This window comes from Amia ocellicauda, chromosome 7 (assembly GCF_036373705.1).
Source record: "Amia ocellicauda isolate fAmiCal2 chromosome 7, fAmiCal2.hap1, whole genome shotgun sequence".
Classification (NCBI taxonomy): Eukaryota; Metazoa; Chordata; class Actinopteri; order Amiiformes; family Amiidae; genus Amia; species Amia ocellicauda.
Window position 1 is genome coordinate 46,846,259 of NC_089856.1, and position 18,673 is coordinate 46,864,931.

General features: G+C 44.1%; 1 protein-coding gene across 2 annotated transcripts in view; it reads left to right on the top strand.

Annotated features, from left to right (window-relative positions):
- Nucleotides 1–18,673, top strand: part of camkvl (CaM kinase-like vesicle-associated, like) — a 52,581-nt gene that overhangs the window by 30,546 nt on the left and 3,362 nt on the right. For both annotated transcript variants that reach the window (XM_066709969.1, XM_066709970.1), the window contains exons 2-10: nt 5,872–5,977; nt 8,172–8,303; nt 9,395–9,469; nt 10,062–10,200; nt 11,752–11,872; nt 12,464–12,539; nt 12,720–12,856; nt 13,545–13,623; nt 14,096–14,183. In XM_066709969.1, coding sequence (XP_066566066.1) covers nt 5,883–5,977; nt 8,172–8,303; nt 9,395–9,469; nt 10,062–10,200; nt 11,752–11,872; nt 12,464–12,539; nt 12,720–12,856; nt 13,545–13,623; nt 14,096–14,183 — 942 coding nt within the window. In that variant the 5' untranslated portion in view covers nt 5,872–5,882. The remainder of the gene's footprint in view (nt 1–5,871; nt 5,978–8,171; nt 8,304–9,394; nt 9,470–10,061; nt 10,201–11,751; nt 11,873–12,463; nt 12,540–12,719; nt 12,857–13,544; nt 13,624–14,095; nt 14,184–18,673) is intronic.

The window sequence follows — 18,673 nt, forward strand, 5'->3', positions numbered from 1 at the left end:
TGTGGCAGTACGCTGCTGTCCAGAAAATCACCAGTTTTGCTTGTAAATGCGCCCATTAAGTCATTAGTGATGGGATATCTAGCCCCTGATCGAAGACACACATTAAATCTGTCAGACAGGGGGCTCTGCAGGACTAGGGCTGCATCCACAGCCAGTTCTGTTCCTAATAAAACAGGCAAACAGAGAAGCATACCTATAAATACTAAAGCTGAGACAGGCAGTTCGTAATGTACTGGCTGTGTGGTTGTACTGTACATAAATCCAATGTGGGCAGACAGCCAGCTCCTAATACACTTCCTGGGACATTGGGATCTCCTGTCAGACGGCTTGCAGTTCCTGTATTTTATTTTATCCTCATCTCATTAAAAAGCAACACAAAAAAACAAAATTTGTTTCCCCTCCTGCTGGTGTCGTCAGATGTAACCTTTCTCTGCATCTCTAGGGATGGATCGGTGTGCCACTGTCTCTCTGCCTGCCTGGAAAGTGGCCAAAGAGACACTGAGTGCCATTTTCTGTCCTGTACACCATGCCGGCCTGAGCCGGATGCTCTTGTTTCTTCTGCACTATCGCCCCTCGCACTGTCCCCTTTTCTGTTCCACTTTGGAGTTGTCAGTTACTGACTGATTGTAGGGGCGATGGTGTCCAGAAAAGAAAAGCAAGAGACAGACAGACAGACAGTCTGAGAAGGATCAGAGATCACAGAGAAAGGAGGGAGGAGGGAGGACAGAGATGGAGACAGTCAACCTGTCAGCGTTAACGATCTTGACTCGGCCACAGAGAGGAAGAAGGAGACACTTGTCACAGTTCCCACACCATTAAAAAGTGGTCAATATTGCCTGACCATTAGCTATCGATCGGGCCCTTTCACACATTCAGCTTAGTGCCAAAACATGGCCATATAATCTGGGCCGTTTGCCCATCTCTAGAGGACAGACTTGTGTAATCGAACACACGAGCGCTCTCCAGGAGGAATTTTCCTCATTAGCCACAAAACATCCAATTTTGAATATTTTTGCTTCCCAATCACTTGTGTGAATTGATCCCAGCAGGGCATGGATTGAGTAGACTTGTTGATTTGAATGGGAGTTGAAATTAAACTTTTCTTTTTATATATATGTAAATACGCCTGGAAGTAATCTACACCCCACCACCCCCACACCCCCAATCCCCCCCACCCCATCTGAAACTGCTTGGGTTTAACATTTTCACGTCATGTTCAGCTACCACAGCCGTGTGGTATAGACCCGTCCTTATCCTTTTTGTTCAGGTGGGCTTGCCGTACTGCTCTCAGTAAATCTGAGGTGCTTTACTCAGTGCTGACATCCACGTTAATTATATTTGAAAACGTGGAATTAAAAACATAATGATACCAATAAATGATGAGAATGTTTTTGTGTCTGTGTGCCACTTGGAGTGCGTTCTAAGAGCCCGCAGCATGGCAACAGTGGGTCTTGGATAGCAACACGGTTCCTTAAAATATACATCCGGCCCATCTGGACAGAAATAGAGAAAACGTGCCTGTGTATCAGCACAGTTGTGATTCAGCCGTACCCATTTAAAATTGTCAGTTAAAGCACCGCATTCGGCAAGACGGACACTCGCGCACACACTCAGCCATTGTCTTGCTGTGATTCATATATCTTAATAGATGTTTATTGTTTAGCTCCACTTTATCATCAACACTGTTTCTTTCTAGGCTGGGGAGGCTGTAGACTTTAGTCTTGGAGTTGAGAAGTATGTACAAAAAAAATACATTATTGTTATTTGTAAGTGTGCCATTTGGATGATTTGTGGATGTCTATCTTAGCTGCATCTCAGACTTCTCTTGCTGATTTTAGTGCATTCGACAAGGGTAGCTTTGTTCAATTAACCTTGTGTTCATGTCTCGTTCCTTTTGTGAATTTTTATATTGTTATGTTGTGTTCCGGAAAATGTTTGTATCTATTTAAAGTCCTTTGAGGATTCACTCTGAAACACTGAGAGAGAGAGAAAACAAGAAGACTGACAGAATGATTGACTGACAGCTCGGTCACATTTATTTTTTAATTGAATGCTTCAGAGAAATAACCATTGTATTTTTGTCTTCCTTCTTTTTTTAATTTTAATTTTTTAATTTTGTTTTACGCTTGAATTCCGGCAGACGCTGTCCAAAGCTTTCCCCGCGACTTGTCGCTGAATCAAACAAGAAGGCTGAGAGACTTTCAGCTCAGCTTTGGGGACAGTATCTGAAGCAGTCAGGAATTGTGGGGGGAATGTATGATGTGAGGAACAGCTAGTAATGCACAGATACAGGGCTTCATCTAATATGCTGAGTTTGGAACTAGTAGCTTGCTTTTTATACATTACCACAGTGTAAAGTCTTGTAGTGTGAAATAGGAGCCTGTGACCGTGACATCACACCCCCTGAACTTGGTTGGGCATGTAACCCTCCTGCATCTTTGAGTGTAGTGTATAGTGAGATCATTGCTCGGTTGTGGGGGGCTGAAAGATGTCAATTAAAAAGGCAAAAGCTTTTCTGTTTTAGAGGGCATCGATTAGGCCTACTCGTGTGCTTAGTTTATTTTTTAATAATTTGTGGAGAGAGGTGGAAAGGTGAAGCTGTCTGGAGAGAACGGCGCCTCCCTCTGTGGCGCTGAGCTTCTCTCATCTTCCAGGGCGGGTTTCTGTCCTATGTATAATTCATCGGCCAGAGATTCTTGTGGCAATCGGAGTCAATCGCAACAGCAGGGGCGACGCACCAGGGGTCTGTATAATTGCCCCAGCTGGAGTGCCTGAATGGATGGGAGCAATGGCTCTGAGCGTTGGTGTATGAGAGACTGAGAAAGGAGAAGGCTGCTGACTCTTAACACAAGCAAACAGCAAGACCATCTTTTGTCTGTGTGTTTGTTTGTACTGAGAGAAAAAATCAATCCGCTGAAAAGGGGCAGGTGTTACCGCACTGCTCCCTCACTACTCAGTATAGCTTCGGCAACTATACTACAGCCAAGAGAGTAGAAATGTAAACCCTGCAGGGAGCGTTGCATATGGTAAACCTTTTCACATGGGGGCTGTTCAAGCACACTGCACTGCACTGCTAGTGATTTAATCTGATACTGTAGTTCTGCTGTCTTGGCGATGATTGTAATAGTTCTCTACTGTATCCTGAATTTGTAGTTCGGGCGCCTGTGCAAGGCTTGGTTTCAAACCGATACCAATACGACCATCAGGCGATTGAGCTGACGTCACCTCCGATTCAGGCGATCGCATGGAATGAATGCGTTGGTGCAAATTGGCGATACAGACCAAGCGAATGATGACTGTTGAGACTAGTCCAAATGTTGCAAAGACAAGAAACTCAGAAAACTAAATGAAAAAGCAACTTGGGTGGTTGAAAGAGGCCAACAGAGATGATGCGAAGAGATCTGATTCTGCAGTATAAATCCAGGTTGGAAATGTCAGGCGGTGAGATATGCGTCTCAGATCAATTTGGTGTCCAAATCCCGCTGCCGGAGAGTTTTCTAAATGCTTAGAAAACTGGCAGAGAAAGAGAAATGGAAAGATAAAAACAGACTGAGACATGTGGCCTTTTTTCTCACACTGACCTTACCTATATTTTACCTCAACCTCTCCTCTGTCTCTCATCTCACTCAATTTTTTTTTCTCTGCAGACCTTCTTCTTCTATTTTTCAAGCATACCAAATTATGTAATGATTGGGATTATACTGGTGGTGGTGGTGGGGCCAGGGAGCAGGGGGGGAGGGGAGGGGATTTGGATTATATAAAGAAAGGAGATTACATGTCAGATGGTTAGAGAATTCATTCCACACTTGTGAAATTATTTTTTTCAAATCTATACCATTTTGATTAGTAGTGGAAGCAGAAGTCTTTTACTGAGGGGGCAGCCACAGCAGGTACTTACAGAATTGATGAACATATTCACACATTTCCATTGAAACAATTCTGTTCTGTGATAATGTATTATTATTATTATTATTTTATTATTATAATCACGTGAATAATTAATAATCATGTGACAAAAAGAGTTTGCTGGACAATGATCTTGCTTATAATAATAATAATAATATGTGTGGCTTTAGGACAGTGATGCAAATTCGTTTATTCAGAGATCAGCTTATTTTAGAGATCAGGTTGTATTTGCTATTTAATCATATTTAAATATAAAGGCATCTGCTGGAACTGCTGTAAATCATCACTGATGATTGGCTAAGAGATGCTTGATTGACTTCTGATTGGCTATAAATATTTGTTTATAAACCAATCAGTATTGATCATATGCGTTTAAAGAAATGTACTAGATGTCATGTTGAGTGGCTGTAAGATGTTTGGCATGTGCAGGGCCAGAACTGTGGGAGGAGTTAGAGTTTACTGGAAAGGAAGAAGAATAAAGATCTTGCAAGAGAGCAAGACCCTGCATGTTCTCACTCGCAGACAAATAAGTGTGAAATAAATCAACAACAGGAACAGAATACAGCGCATGACTCTGTTTAGGGGTAATTCATGTACGTGCTGATTTGGGAATAGGTAGGCCTGCATCACTACCAAGTATAGTGGAGTCATAACAGATGCTATTACCAACAGTGCAGATACAGTAACAATTAAAGCAAGTCAGGGTGCAAAAATAATGACTTTGCATGGCTTAAACTCACATGAAAAGGTGTCCAGTGAGATTTCCCTAATTTTTATTGGCAAGGCTGTGGGGGTTTACGCTCATTGGACTGAACTGAGAAAGAGGGGGTGCGCATGACTTCTGACCCACACAAAGTCAGAGGCGCCGTGTCAACATCGTGGGTGCAAATTCCCCTTAAACCTCGGGAGCGAGAGCAATTGAACACAATTAGGATTAGCGGCTCTCTCATCCGTTCTAATTAAAAAGGGTATCAAAAAAAGAGTCTGAAACTGGCACAAAATCTGTTAAAAGGCAGCAGGATCAGGAAACAGAAATGGATAAGACACCACCCCCCCTCAGCCTTGGCACAGATCCATTACTCCACGCTGGCTGCTGCCCAGTCCTGTCATTGCCTTATCAGTATCCGCATCCTGCGGCGGCTGGGTCACTCTCTAACTGGGCCTGGTGGTAATTCACTTATTGGAGTTTAGTTAGGCACAGAAATCGAACAGGGAAATCAGACTTTGTTTTAAATAGGTGATAATGAATGTTTTGAAATCCTAGAAGCTTTTATTGTGGGGGGCAGGCGGGGGCACATCGTTTGTCATTCATGTCCCAGTTTCCTTATCAGTGCCGTTTAATGCGTACTTCGGTGCTTAGAAGTGAACGGGAAAAGCGAGAGAGTAAGGCATACTTAATGACTGGAGCGTAGACCTAATCTACCAGAAATTATGATGTTAGGATAATGCAGTTAAGCCCCATTCTCTCTCTCTCTCTGTCTCTCTCTCTCTCTCTCTTTTTATGAGCTCTCTCTTCTTCACTCCCCCTCCTCCCCCTCTCCGCCTCTTCTCCTTCCACCCCCTCACTCTCAACCCCGTCACTCTCCCTCCTGCTCCGTCTCCCTACTTCTCACCCTCTTGTCTTTTCTTCCTTTCTTCTTTTCTTCTCTCGTCGTGGTATGAGAGGGCTGTTGTGCCGGGGCCTCGTGTCTCGCTCACCCCACACCTGTTGAGATGAATATGCTTGCATATTGATAAAGCACGCAGATGCTCCAGAGCTCCATAGAAAGAGACGTTCGCCGGATCTGGATGTACTGTGAGACGGGGGAAAATCACTTTGTAGCAAACCTGCTGACCTAGTGTGCGGTTTGAAAGGGTCACGCTAATCTCTCTCCCTATCTCTCTTTCTCTGTGGGCCTGTGTCTCTGTGTCCGTCTGTCCCTCTCCATGTGTATCTGTCCGTCTGTCCATCTGTCCTCTCCGCAGGTAAATGCGCCATGCCATTTGGGTGCCTGGCCATCCGAGATGGGCGAAACTACAACAGCCTATCAGAGATCACCGACAAGTATGAGATTGGCCAGATCCTGAGGGCGTGAGTACACACCTGACCAATCGCAAGCACAGCCTCATTGACATGTCCACACAGGCCAGCGCATCGGGACTCCTTGACACAGATCCTTGTGAACAGGGAAATTACAAAATATACTGAAATAGTTTGGCACAGGAGTCTATGAGCAGTTTTAAAAAACGAAAAGCAACACAGTGTTGGCTGCCTGTTATTACAGATTACACAGGGAACTATAAGCTGACAAAAAATAGAACAATATGTTTCAAAACCTGACAACAAATCAGCATTTAAGATATCGCCACTATCTCAACCAAGTCACAACCAGGTCAGGATTGCTGTGCTGTATCTCCAGCCAAGGATCTAACACTTCGAGAGGCGTTAAACAGATTCAGTTCTGACTACAGATTCTCATGTGTGAAACGCCAGGAATGGAGTTCAAAGAAACGGGGAGGCAAGAGAGAGAGAGAGAGAGAGAGAGAGAGAGAGAGAGAGAATATTTAAACAGATGATCAAGGCAGTCACAGGGACCTCTTTGTATCGAGCAGGCGCAGTGAATTTGTTTGCAACTGAATCGCATCCGGGGAAAGATGTGAACCAAGGAGTGGAAAATAAGTGGATAGGACTGCAGAGTGTAGCTTTATCATCTGTTCGACTGAGCGATGTGTTTAAATAGCCTCAAGGGCAAACCGGTATTAAAGCCGGTGGATCAACAGCAAAAAGAAAACCAATAAAGCCCCACTTCTACTTAATATGAGGGCTGGTGCTTCTCGGCATCTACATTGCTGGCATCTGGATTGATTTCTCATTAGTGATCACTGTTACTGCTAAGTGACACAGAGTTGATCTGAACACTGTAGCTCCCTCCTAGTGTGGGTGATGGTAAAGGGTTCATTTAGGCCTCTTAATATCATTTTAATTACTTTTCTTGTCTTGTCTTTAATAAGAAACGAAACAAAAAACTATTTAAAAATGTAAACCAGCGCTTGTCATTTTGAGGCTATCTTTGTGCCCTCTATTGCCCTATAATAATAATAATGATCATAATAATTATAATAATAAATGTGATAACACAGAGGACCATATATGTTCAGGTTAAAAAAGCAGAAGATCTGCGTCTCTTTAGCCCAGATTACATAATGCAATGAAGGGAGCCATCGATTCTGCTGCCAACAGGAGGAGAACACAGTAAGAATCCCATCAGGGCTGGCAGAACAAATACCAAACACAGCACAGCCCGGTCATCTGAGCAGCGTGGGGGGATTGAACACGTTTACATGAATTACCCTTCGGTTGGGTGCAATTTCTCAAAAGCACAAACAGCAGAAGAAAGGAAGAGAGACATTAGAGTGGCTCGGCATCCTCCTCAGAGCCCCGAACACTGCGTCTGTGTTTCTGTCCTCACATACACCACAGTACTGGTCTATAAGAATGAATCCTGTTCATCATTTTTAAAAACTATATATAGATAGATAGATAGATAAATAGATCGATAATAAATCAATCTCAGGCATGTATATATTCTTAAAATAACACAGTCTAGTACCTCTCTCTTGATAGTTTGTCAGAATGAGATTGAATACCAGACATAAAGGACACTGTAATTTATAATTCAGTGTTTCTTTTCAACAAACAAACCTTTAACGTTTAATTTAATTGTCAGCAACATAAAACAGCGACTTAATTCATTACATTTAAAAAAGTGCTGACAGTTAAAAGATGTCAGCTGTTGTTTGTGGGTTTCTTGTATTGGAGAGCACTCTGGAGAACATGTGCACAGCGCTGCCTAGCGGTGTCTTTTATAAGTGTCACCTCAGTTCCTGGAGGATTTGCAGTGTCTTCTGGCTTTCATTGCAACCAGACCACGCTCTCTGACTACACTGGTCTAGTTATTGTATCAACTAGACATGGATAACATTGTATGCAACACGTTTGGCTTGTGTTTGTGTGTTTTGTGTGTTTGTGTGTTGACCCATGGTGCACTATAATAACACTGTTGGCATCTAGAGGGAAATGAAACCTATCCCTTTTTCATCAGCTTATCCAGGCTAGTTCATTAACTAGGGAGCTGGGGTTTGGGGGCAGCTAGAATACTGAAGTCATTGAGACGGTGGTGGCAGAAATCCAGAGGACAACTGCAGCCCCCCCACCCCCAAGGACTGGAGGAGATCTGCAGAGTCCCTTCATGTGTCACAGCTGTGGTGTTCTTGCCCTCGGACAGGAAGGAGTTCTGCGAGCTGTGCCTGGCCAAGGAACGTCAGACGGACAAGGTGTTCATCTGCAAGAAGTTCCTCAAGAAAGATGGCAGGAAAGTGAGGAAGGCGGCCAAGAACGAGATCATGATCCTGAAAATGTAAAGACTTCCATACCGCACTGCACAGCCCTGCTCCTGCCCCTAGGCAAGTTCCCCCGGGTAAATTGACCATAGGGTAGATCTGTGCTCTCTTAACATGGATAACTATGGTTGTACCCTGGTACCCAACGTATTTTCACTGGGCTTCACTAGACTGGACCCTGGGAATACCCTGATATACCCTCATTAATCGTTCTCAGGCCTGTAGTTTATGGTAGATTGTGGAAAAGTGTAAAGTGTAAGGAAAGTGTAGTAAATACTGTTTATACTGTTTAAGTGTAGTAAAGGAAAGGTTAAAACCATAACAGACCTCTGTAAAACAAGGGTACAGGGAGAGTAAAACCATGTTCTAAGTGCAAGTAGTTCTATGGTCAATGTACCCGGGGGAACTGGCCAAAGGGTGGAGAGCTCCCCGATCGAATGGGTTTGTGGGTCACTCTATAAACATGCAGCCACATGTCCAATGCACGGCTGGTCTATTCCTAGATGTAGTGGATTAAGTGGGCACATTTGAGGCACATCCTCAAAGACCAGAAAGCTGGATTGAAATTAAAAGAAGGCCCATTGACCTTCTATTGACTTACAGCATTTTAAAATGACAGCATTTTAAAACAAGCCACACGGTTCCCATAATCGAACTACCTGATCAAATGATCAAAAATTAACTTAATGCCCTCTGCCTTTGCAAACTGATGATGCCATGGTGAGCTATAAACTTCACTAGACTGATCATCTCTAGAACCAGGATTAGGGCCAACTGCTGTACTGTGCCAAGTAGCTACCAGTTGCCGAAGCAAAACACTTGAAAGCCCCTAAAACTACACATGTGTTTTGTTAAATCTGACCCCTGATTTAAGTCTGATGAGATATAGAATCAGGGTTAACTAGAGATATAGGGTCACAGTGTCCAGACCCCAGACCTTCGATCTGCCTCGACCTTGGTTGGCTGATAGTTGGCTCTGGCAGAGGCACGCTGGAGGGGCACAAGGGAGGTGAGGTGGAAGCTGCCTCATGGTATTAACATGGATCTTGTGTTGTGTTTGTGTTTGTGTGTCTGCATATGTTTCGTGTGTCTTGTGTCTCTGTTTCAGGGTCAACCACCCCAATATCCTGCAGCTCATTGACACCTTTGAGACCCGGAAAGAGTACTACATCATCCAGGAGCTGTGAGTACACTCTCTCTTTCTCTTCTCTCTTCCTTCTCTTCTCTCTCTCTCGCTCTCTCTCTTGCCCCCTCTCCCTTTCTCTTCTCTCTATTCTTTCTCTCTCTCTCTCTCTCTCTCTCTCTCTCTCTCTATATATATATATATATATATATATACCCTCACTACTAGCACTCTGAGTAATATCACTGCTGCTATTATTTCTGCTGTTAGTACTAATATTTGTACTGCAGCTCTTGCTATGACCACTATTTACTATTGATACTACTATTTTCCTATTTTACTGTGGCCTCGGGTGCTATTACTGCCAAAGGAACATCATGAGTTCTTCTACTATTGCCACTATTACTGCTAATACCATTGTAATATCTGTCACTGCATTTATTTTCTTTCATTTTCTGTGTTTTCTGTCCTTGGGGGTAATCCCACAGATAAATAGATAGATAGATGGATAGATAGTTTCTTAATAATGTAACAGCAGGCTTTTTGTGTTGTATTTTCCTCTTTCCAAAAAGAATCATCAACTGATCTTATGTCTTTTATGCAGGATTCAGTAATACACCTATACATGCCCACCTACCTTCATGTGTTTCAGAGCGACCGGAGGGGACGTGTTCGACTGGATTCTGGACCAGGGCAACTACACAGAGCGAGACGCTGCCAATGTCATTAGACAAGTCCTGGAGGCCGTGGCCTACCTGCATTCCCTCAACATCGTGCACAGAAACCTCAAGGTTTGCTCAGACTCGGCCACTCTCACCCCCTCTCTTGCACTCAATCACTCTCACAATTCCTCTCGTACTCACTCAGTCACTCCCACACTCCCACTGTCATTCGCTCTCGCTCACATTCACTCTCAATCACCCTCTCAATCTCAATCACACCGCGCTCTGTCTCCAAATCACACACACAATCACTCACTCTCACACACACTCAGACAGAGATACATTTTTATCAGGACAGGTTGCTTTACACTTGATCGCCTGAGAACTGTGTTTGGATGGCATCATATAGAATTTCTGTAACTTAGGAATGTTACACGAGATTCCAAATGTAGATTCCATTTATTATTAATATTATTATTATTTTAATCAACTTTGAATGAACCCTTTAAGTCACTTTGAAATAATTGCCAGTTGCTTTAAGGCACATTCCGTAAACATTGAACTGAATATTTAGAACATAAGAACAATAGAAAGTTTACAAACGAGGGGAGGCCATTCGACCCATCTTGCTCGTTTGGTGTCCATTAATAACTGATTTGTATTTATGTTGTCTAGACTGAGCTCTTTGGGTGTGTCGGTTTGCTTTTGTGAAAACAATCTGAAATCACCCCAGATTATGATAAATTAGTTTGGTCCAAAGTCTTTATCCAAGCTGACTTGCTGGGTTACGAGCACAGCACAGTGCATTCTGGAATCTATAAACAGCACTATAATTCCAGCACACAAGTCTGTTTGCGAAGGATACGATGCCAGTCATACTGGATCACAATGAATAAAGCTGCGGAGCAAGACATCAAAGAGCAGTACGACAACAGTGTCTAAACACGGGGTGAATCCGCTGACATGCAGGGTAGCGCGGCGGTGGGCCTAAGTGTGGGTGACAGGGCGTGCACACAGGCTGCCACAGACACAGGAGAGGACTTCTTTAGCAACCGCAAAGCAGACTCTGAGGACAGTTTTATGTTTTGGGGTCTGTTGGAAATTGACACAAATATTAATGAATCAAATAGATAATTGCATTTCTCATTTATTAAACTTTAGATTGCTCTTTCAGAATACGATCCAGAACTATAACAAGAGGGTGACTGTAGTTTTAATATTATTATTTATTTATTATTGATTATTATTAGAATTTTGCAGCTCTTACACTCCAGTGTGAAAGCCAGTATGCAATTGGGCAGGTTGCTTATTACTGAAGCTACACTATGCACTAAACCGATACATGGATAGCTCTATACAATTATCCAAAATAAAGCCATTAGCAATAAAAGGAAGAAAAAAATATTAAGATATTTCACACCTAGAGCTGGAAAAATGTATTGTTTGGAAAAAGTTGAGTGTTATATTGTGGGGACTGTTCCTATATAAAGCACCTCTTTATTGCAATGTGAAGCTAAATTACTGATATTGCAGGGTTACTGCGTATGTCATAACAATACAAGCATCTGCGGTTGGAAGTGAAGGCCTGCGCTGACGTCAGTTTTAGCTTCTTCTTCTTTTGTTGTTGTTTTGTTTTGTTGGACTCCTCTGTCTCTTTGTGTGTGCCTTGGGCGCCCCCAGTTGGAGAACTTGATGTATTACAACCAGAACAACCACAACAAAGTGGTGTTGCGAGATTTCTACCTGTCGCGTTTCGAGAACGGGTCGATCACTGAGCCCTGCGGAACTCCCGAATACCTAGGTATGATTCTTCTTCTTCTTATTATTATTATTAGGTTTAGCTGACAACTTTATCCAAAGCAATTTACACAGATTATACTGCATTATATCTGTTTGGAAAGCCATTTAAATCACACAGGTACAGTATTTATGTACTGCACAGAATCGCAGTCCAATCTGGTTCAGCAGCCAGCAGAACCAAAACAAAACCGAAACCCAACCCACAAGGAAAGGACCTGGCATTAATCTGTTTTATTCTGTGATTATAAAAATAAGAAAAATACAGGATATCAAATAAACAGAAATCACCCTGAGTTTGTGATCCACTGTCCTATTGTAAGAACAAGAAATCTAAATGCACAGGTTCAGGCCTAGTGGGGGTCAAGTGTAACAAAGAACAAGTGAAATATATTGTTTGGTTCTCCAGCCGTAGTTAAAGTAATCGCAGGAAAAAGGGCAACAGTTACATCAGTGCAGGTTGGCGAGAGGAGTCAAAACAGGCCTAGTTACCAAGAATACAGATACAGGCAGTTAAAAGCACAAGACACTCAAATGTTCTGATCTCTGTTCCATTGTCTCTCTCTCTCTCTCTCTCCCTCCCTCTCTCTCTCAGCTCCAGAAGTGGTAGCCCGCCATCGATACGGCCGCCCAGTGGACTGCTGGGCAGTGGGGGTCATCACCTACATCCTGTGAGTGCCAGAGGGACAGGGGAAGGGACGGGGCACCTTCATATTCCATCCCAGAGCAACGACAGCACTGAAGAGCAGCTCCACCTGGGAAACGCACCGGCTTTTGTGATTCTTCACCAGCCCTCACACCTCTCTCTCTCTCCCTCTCTCTCTCTCTCTCTTTCTCTCTCTCTCTTTCAGGCTGTCAGGGAATCCCCCCTTTTACGATGAGACGGAGGAGGAGAACACAGACCTCCACAACCGCATCATCTTCTGCCGGATCGTCTCGGGGGAGTTCGAGTTCGACTCCCCGTACTGGGACGACATCTCTCCTGCAGGTACTGTAAGTGGGCAGCGGGGGGCGCTGGGGAGTTAGGGAGATAGCGATGAGGTACTGCATTTTATCTGTGCTAGTTTTATTTTTATTTATTTTTTTCCCCCCACTTGTCTTAATGAAAGTGCAGTTCACGTCACTATTCTCCAAAAGTCCCCGTAACCTGTCCAGTTAAAAATGGAAACAGTTTCACATTTATGGGAGAGGAGAAAACACCCCCCAATTACGAGGGGCAGTTATTATGTCAACTGCATTACCTGAAAGTGTTTAATTAAAGACAAACCAAACCAGATTGCAAAATGACAAACATGAACCCAACAGCTGTTTAATGTATAAGCAGTAGAGAGTGGCTCCTGACAATCAATTAAACCTGTGCTTGGGCACAAGTTTGTAATTTGCAATTTGCTGATGGGGCAAAGTTTTGGTCTGGTCTCAGCCTGCATGTATAACAGAAATGGCTGGGGCAGCATTTTGTGGAGTGAGGAGAAGCAGTTTGAAAGTGGGGAAGACATTGTTCAAAGACATTGTTGCCCTCACCCAAACTGAACTCTCTTTGCTACTGAGATAAACTGATTGACAATCAAATGAAACAGTCTGTGACTAATCACCTACTGACTGGCTGAGTTTCTCTCTCACCCTCTCCCTCTCTCCCTCTCTCTCTCTCTCTCTCTCTCGCTCCATGTTTTGTTCAGCCAAAGAGCTGGTGTGCCGGCTGATGGAAGTGGATCCCATGCTGAGAATCACGGCCCAAGATGCCCTCTGGCACGAGTGGTGAGGATGCTGTCTCAGAGAGAGAGAGAGAGAGAGAGAGAGAGAGAGACAGAGAGGGGGGGGGAGGGATAGGGAGATGGAGAGAGAGAGGAGCACGGGGGCAGTAGAAAGAAGGAGAAAATTGATAGGGAGAAGGGGAGGGAGAAGAGAGGGAGGGAAAGAGGGAAAGGAAGGGAGAGAGAGGGAGATGGAGATGAAGAGGATAGAAAGCGGAAAAGAAAGGGATAGGGAGAGAGGGAGAGGGAGGAACAGGAAGAGGGAGGGCAGAGAGAGACCACAATAAAGAGGGATACAGGATGTAAGGAGTAAGAGATGGTGTGAGGGAGGAAAAGGGAGAGATACAGAGGGGGATAAAGAGCTGGGGAGGGAGAACACCAGATACAGGTTTAGACAGATTTAGCTGCATTGGAGGCAACTGAAAGCATGAGGCGATGTCCTGATCCTTCTCTCCGTGTCTCCCTGTGGCGTGCAGGATCGCAGGCAATGGGGCGTCCGAGAAGAACCTGAAAGATGGCGTGTGCGCCCAGTTCGAGAAGAACTTTGCCAAGGCAAAATGGAGGGTACGCCTGGACGGTCCCCTGTGCCCAGTCTGGGCTCTTTTCACAGTGGCTACAGAGCCCACAGTAGGACCATGTTAAAGCTGGAAAAGTAACCTATACTACATTAACCAAGATTCACTTGCATAAGGGGGATAATATAGCAATCATAGGAGACCATTTTAATCGATCTCGGTTCTCTGGTTGTTCACTGATCCAGCTCAAGCGATAGCAGAAGTGCTGTTATTATTATTATTAGTTTCAGTTGCAGTAGTAGTGGCTGCATGTCTTTTACTGAGCAGAAGTGTTAGTAGCAGTAGCTGAATATAACCGTTGTCTGCAGGAGCACAGAATATTACAGGAACTAGCAGCGAAAACAGGAGCAAAGCAATAACAAACACACAAACAGCAGGAGGTGTAGCGAAGGGACAGCAGCAGGAGCACTTTAGGAGGACTTTAACGCTGAAAGAAACTGACAGGATGGAGAGAAAGAATGAGAGTGAAAGAAAGAAAGTAAAGGGAGATGTATAAGGAATTGTCTGCTTCCACCTTGACAGTAAAAAACAGGGTACAAAGGACATCACAGGTCAGAAAGTTAAGGGTCTCTTCCCTCACCAGGTTTGTGTCAGTACTGTCTGACTGCCCGCTCTGGTGTCTCTCTGGCAGGCTTGCTCCTTTCCCGCCGCTCGTTGCATTAGATGCACTGGAGCGACCCACAGCACATAAGTTCATCCCAAGTTCATTGATTCATCTCTCGATTGCTTAATTCTGTTGAGCAGTGTGGGCAGATGCATTCGGTGTGATCACTTTCAATTAGTCAGCTGTCCTTTTCTTTTAACCCTCTTCAATGAAACCTAAAACTAGAACAGCATTTGTTTTTTTTCTGAATCCAATCAGGCGAGGCAGGTAGCTTGAGAGGTTTTCAAATTCACTTTAACCTAGACCTAATTCTTACCAAAAGGTTTGAGTGTATCAGATTTGTCAAACTGTTTAAAATTATGAAAATACACCACTGGCCTAGACCAAAACCAAACTAACTTACCTGCACATTGCAAATTACACACATGTACTCAGTCATAGTTTGATTTTTATGTCGTAAAAAGTGGCTTCTAGCAATAAATGTGGGTACAAGTTTGCCACTTGTGATTTGTAGATAGGGTGAAGTTTTGAGTTGGTCCAGGCCTCTCACCCAGCCACAGCAGATTCTCAGAGTTGTGTCCTTGTACTTTTTGACAATTGATCTGCAGGATTCTTCTCAATAGTGTATTATTATTATTATCCATGCTAACTGCTAATAACTGCTAACTGCTGGATAACTGCTAAACATTCAGGTTGGATGCTGAAGCATTTGAAATTAGTAAGATCTGAGACACGTTTGCTTCAATAGCCGGCATTGTACACTCATTCACTGCATCTCCAAAAATGAAACCTTCAGAAGGAGCAGGCCTACTTTAACAGGAGAGCAACTGGGGTTTCAGTTTCAGCTGTGATCAGTCTTCCTGCCCGTACACGGTCTCTGTCTTAACTCAGGGAAAGTTTTTAATGAACTGGGAGACAGTCGCAAACCAAAAGCCCACTGTCCTTAATATGTGTGCCTTTTGCATTAGTTGATTTTGGTTTGAAAATGTTTGAAGATGATGTGTAATACTAACATGCCTGCCCTGTTTCTTCTTCCTTGGTACTATAAACCAAATTAGTGTCATCAAAACTTCTGAAACTATGGCTATGTTTATACAGTAGCATTTTACATATGTAAAGGTGACCAGATTTTCACATAGAAGATTAAAGAACGGGTCTATTTTTAAGGCCTGTATGTTCAGGAGAGTCGTAACAAGACCACAGCACTACTGATCCATGTTTTTTTCAGTACTGAATTCAGTCACAATCAGTTCCTCTCTGATACACTGAAGTAGGGGCAGGTGAAGACAGACAGGCAGACTGGTCACACCGCCCAACACACACACACACAACACAACACAAGCAGTTGTCTGAGTTAAAGAGCAGTGATCCACATCCCTGGTTGAGGAGAGCCCCCTTCCAGTCCATTAAGTTTGTCTGTACTGAGAGACAAAAGATTGGGTTAATATTGATTGATTGATTGATTGATTGATTGATTGAGACAATTATGTCATTTACAAGCCTGCATGGAAGGAACCCCACAGGGCGCCGTAGCTCTCCACAACCAGGGCCAAATCCCACCTCCACTGTTATAGTGTCTGTTTAAGAGAGGTCAACTGCCTGGTTATTAACCAATGTTTTCTTCCTCACTGCCTTGAAATCCAGGAGCTGAAGGTATTGTGCCTTACAGTAGTGAAGTGTGGGCTGTAGCAGGCTACTTTTTGTCCCCTGTTCAACCCCGCCCACCCCCAATCCAACCCCAGTCCAACACAACCCACACACAGCAGTTTTGCACACGTTTTTCTCAGCAGGAACAGGGAAGTGGGGAAAATCACAGAACATTTCACCCGTCTGACATCGCCACAAACCCCAGTTTCAGAACTGGAGGAACTCATGTCCAGAGGCCACTGTGCGACAGGAAAATACATGGAGAGAGTGTCCAGTGGGATTTAGGCCTGGCATTTTGCTATTGGATGCAATTTTGTATAGACAAGTCCTTACCATTTTTGTCCAGGTGGTCTTGCCATAGTTCTCTGAGTATGTCTCAAACTCTGAGGGGAAGCAGTCTGCTGTGCTTCGAGCCGCACCTACTTCCACCATAGTTATATTTGAAAATATGGACTAACGACAGTGATATGAATACACAATGACACAATTTTATTTTGTTTCCTCTTGTGTCCACATGTGTTAAGTGCCGCTTTGAGTTACATAATTTTCCAATAATCACACTGCTTGAAGCGCATACAAAGAGCAGGCCGCATGGCAACAGCTAGAAATGCAGTCCCTATTACTACAGGAAGTAGTCACAGAAATGTCCAGGACTGATCTAGGGCACACTCCCGTCGTTAGTCAGCCTCACCCTTTGAAATGTGTCACTTATAGCACTGCATCCACTGTCAGCCCATATTTAACACCATTTAACACCAGAGACATCTGTGCCATGGGGCTTTTACAAGTTACAAGAGATACACAAGTTACTACACAACTGCACTAAGCTTGTACACTGGCTCAGACAGGTGCATCACAACAAAACGGCCAAAATGCCTCAATTCTACTTTCAGTATTAATATACCTGACATCACTGAGCAGCGCACACAGATGGTGTTTCCGGTTCTTGATTACAGCTCTAAGTGTGAATGAGAGACATTGGACCTGTGAGCTCCCTGCATCTCCAAACACATCCGTTGTACGAAACCCAGGGAGCGCAAGCCATGTTGCAGTCCAGCGAAGCAGTGAGTTGGACAGTTGGACCCGGAGTACAGTCTCTGTGGCCCCATGAGTCTGACAGCCTGGGGTTAGAAGCCACGGATTCTTATCCCTCTCCAGGGCTGATGAAAAAGTGTCAGTAAGAAACCAAGCCCCCACCCCCCACCCTCCTTCCCCCCACCCAGAAAAGTGGCCTGCTATACCCCCCACTCTACAACACACCTAAGTGGTTCTCCATATGTCTGTGAAGGGAAATATACTTGGGATACATAATGGGTCTGCATTGTGTATCAGTATCTCTTCCTTTTGGTCTTCAAAGACAGAGAGAGCCCTGGAGCGCTTTCCAAAACTCGGACATACCCTAGGAGGAGAGGGAGAGAGAGAGAGAGAGAGGGGGGGGGGAGAAAGAAAGCAAGATAGAACATCAGTCTATATTTTTCCATGTATTGACCACACATTTCTTGAATAGTAAGCTCATATTACACTAATTATAACATGAAAATGACTAATTAAAATAGCACTACTGCACAACTGACTGTATGAAGCTCAGGTTTAGGAGACTGCATCCATAACATCACCCACTGGGCATAATTGTGTGGGAGCAGACCTACAAGAGAGACATACAGATAGAAAGAGAGAGGCCAACACCAACATGGGCAGGAGAGACACTGGGAGCCCTTTGCAAGTGCTGGACATCACAGACAAAGTCTCGGCCCACACAGAAGAAGAGAGGGAAAGAGACAGGATCCTCATTCATGGACGCTGAAAGAAAATACCCTAATAGTGACCCCCTGTCAGACACACTCCCAGTTCCGAGTTTGGGAAAACGCTCCCCTTTACCGGTGTTGAAGCTGGGGGGCTGGATTTCTCCTTGAAGACCGATGTGATACATCACATCCATTATGTACGCTAAGACTAGGTCTGTTTGCTGCCAGGGGAGGACGTCAAACGTGATTGCCCAGCACGGGGGCAGGCAACCACGACTACTCCATCCCACGAGCTATTGCTGCCGTCCAGCCCAGTGTGCTCAGCAGACAGCCCTTATGCACTACACCTCGGCTTTAGACCTGTGGGAGCTGGACCATTGTCAGCCGCCACATTAAATATTTGACCACTGCCACATTGGGGCTCATGTTAAGTTAATAAAAACCCAATGTAATCTGCCTTAGATAGGGACAGTGGCATTTCAG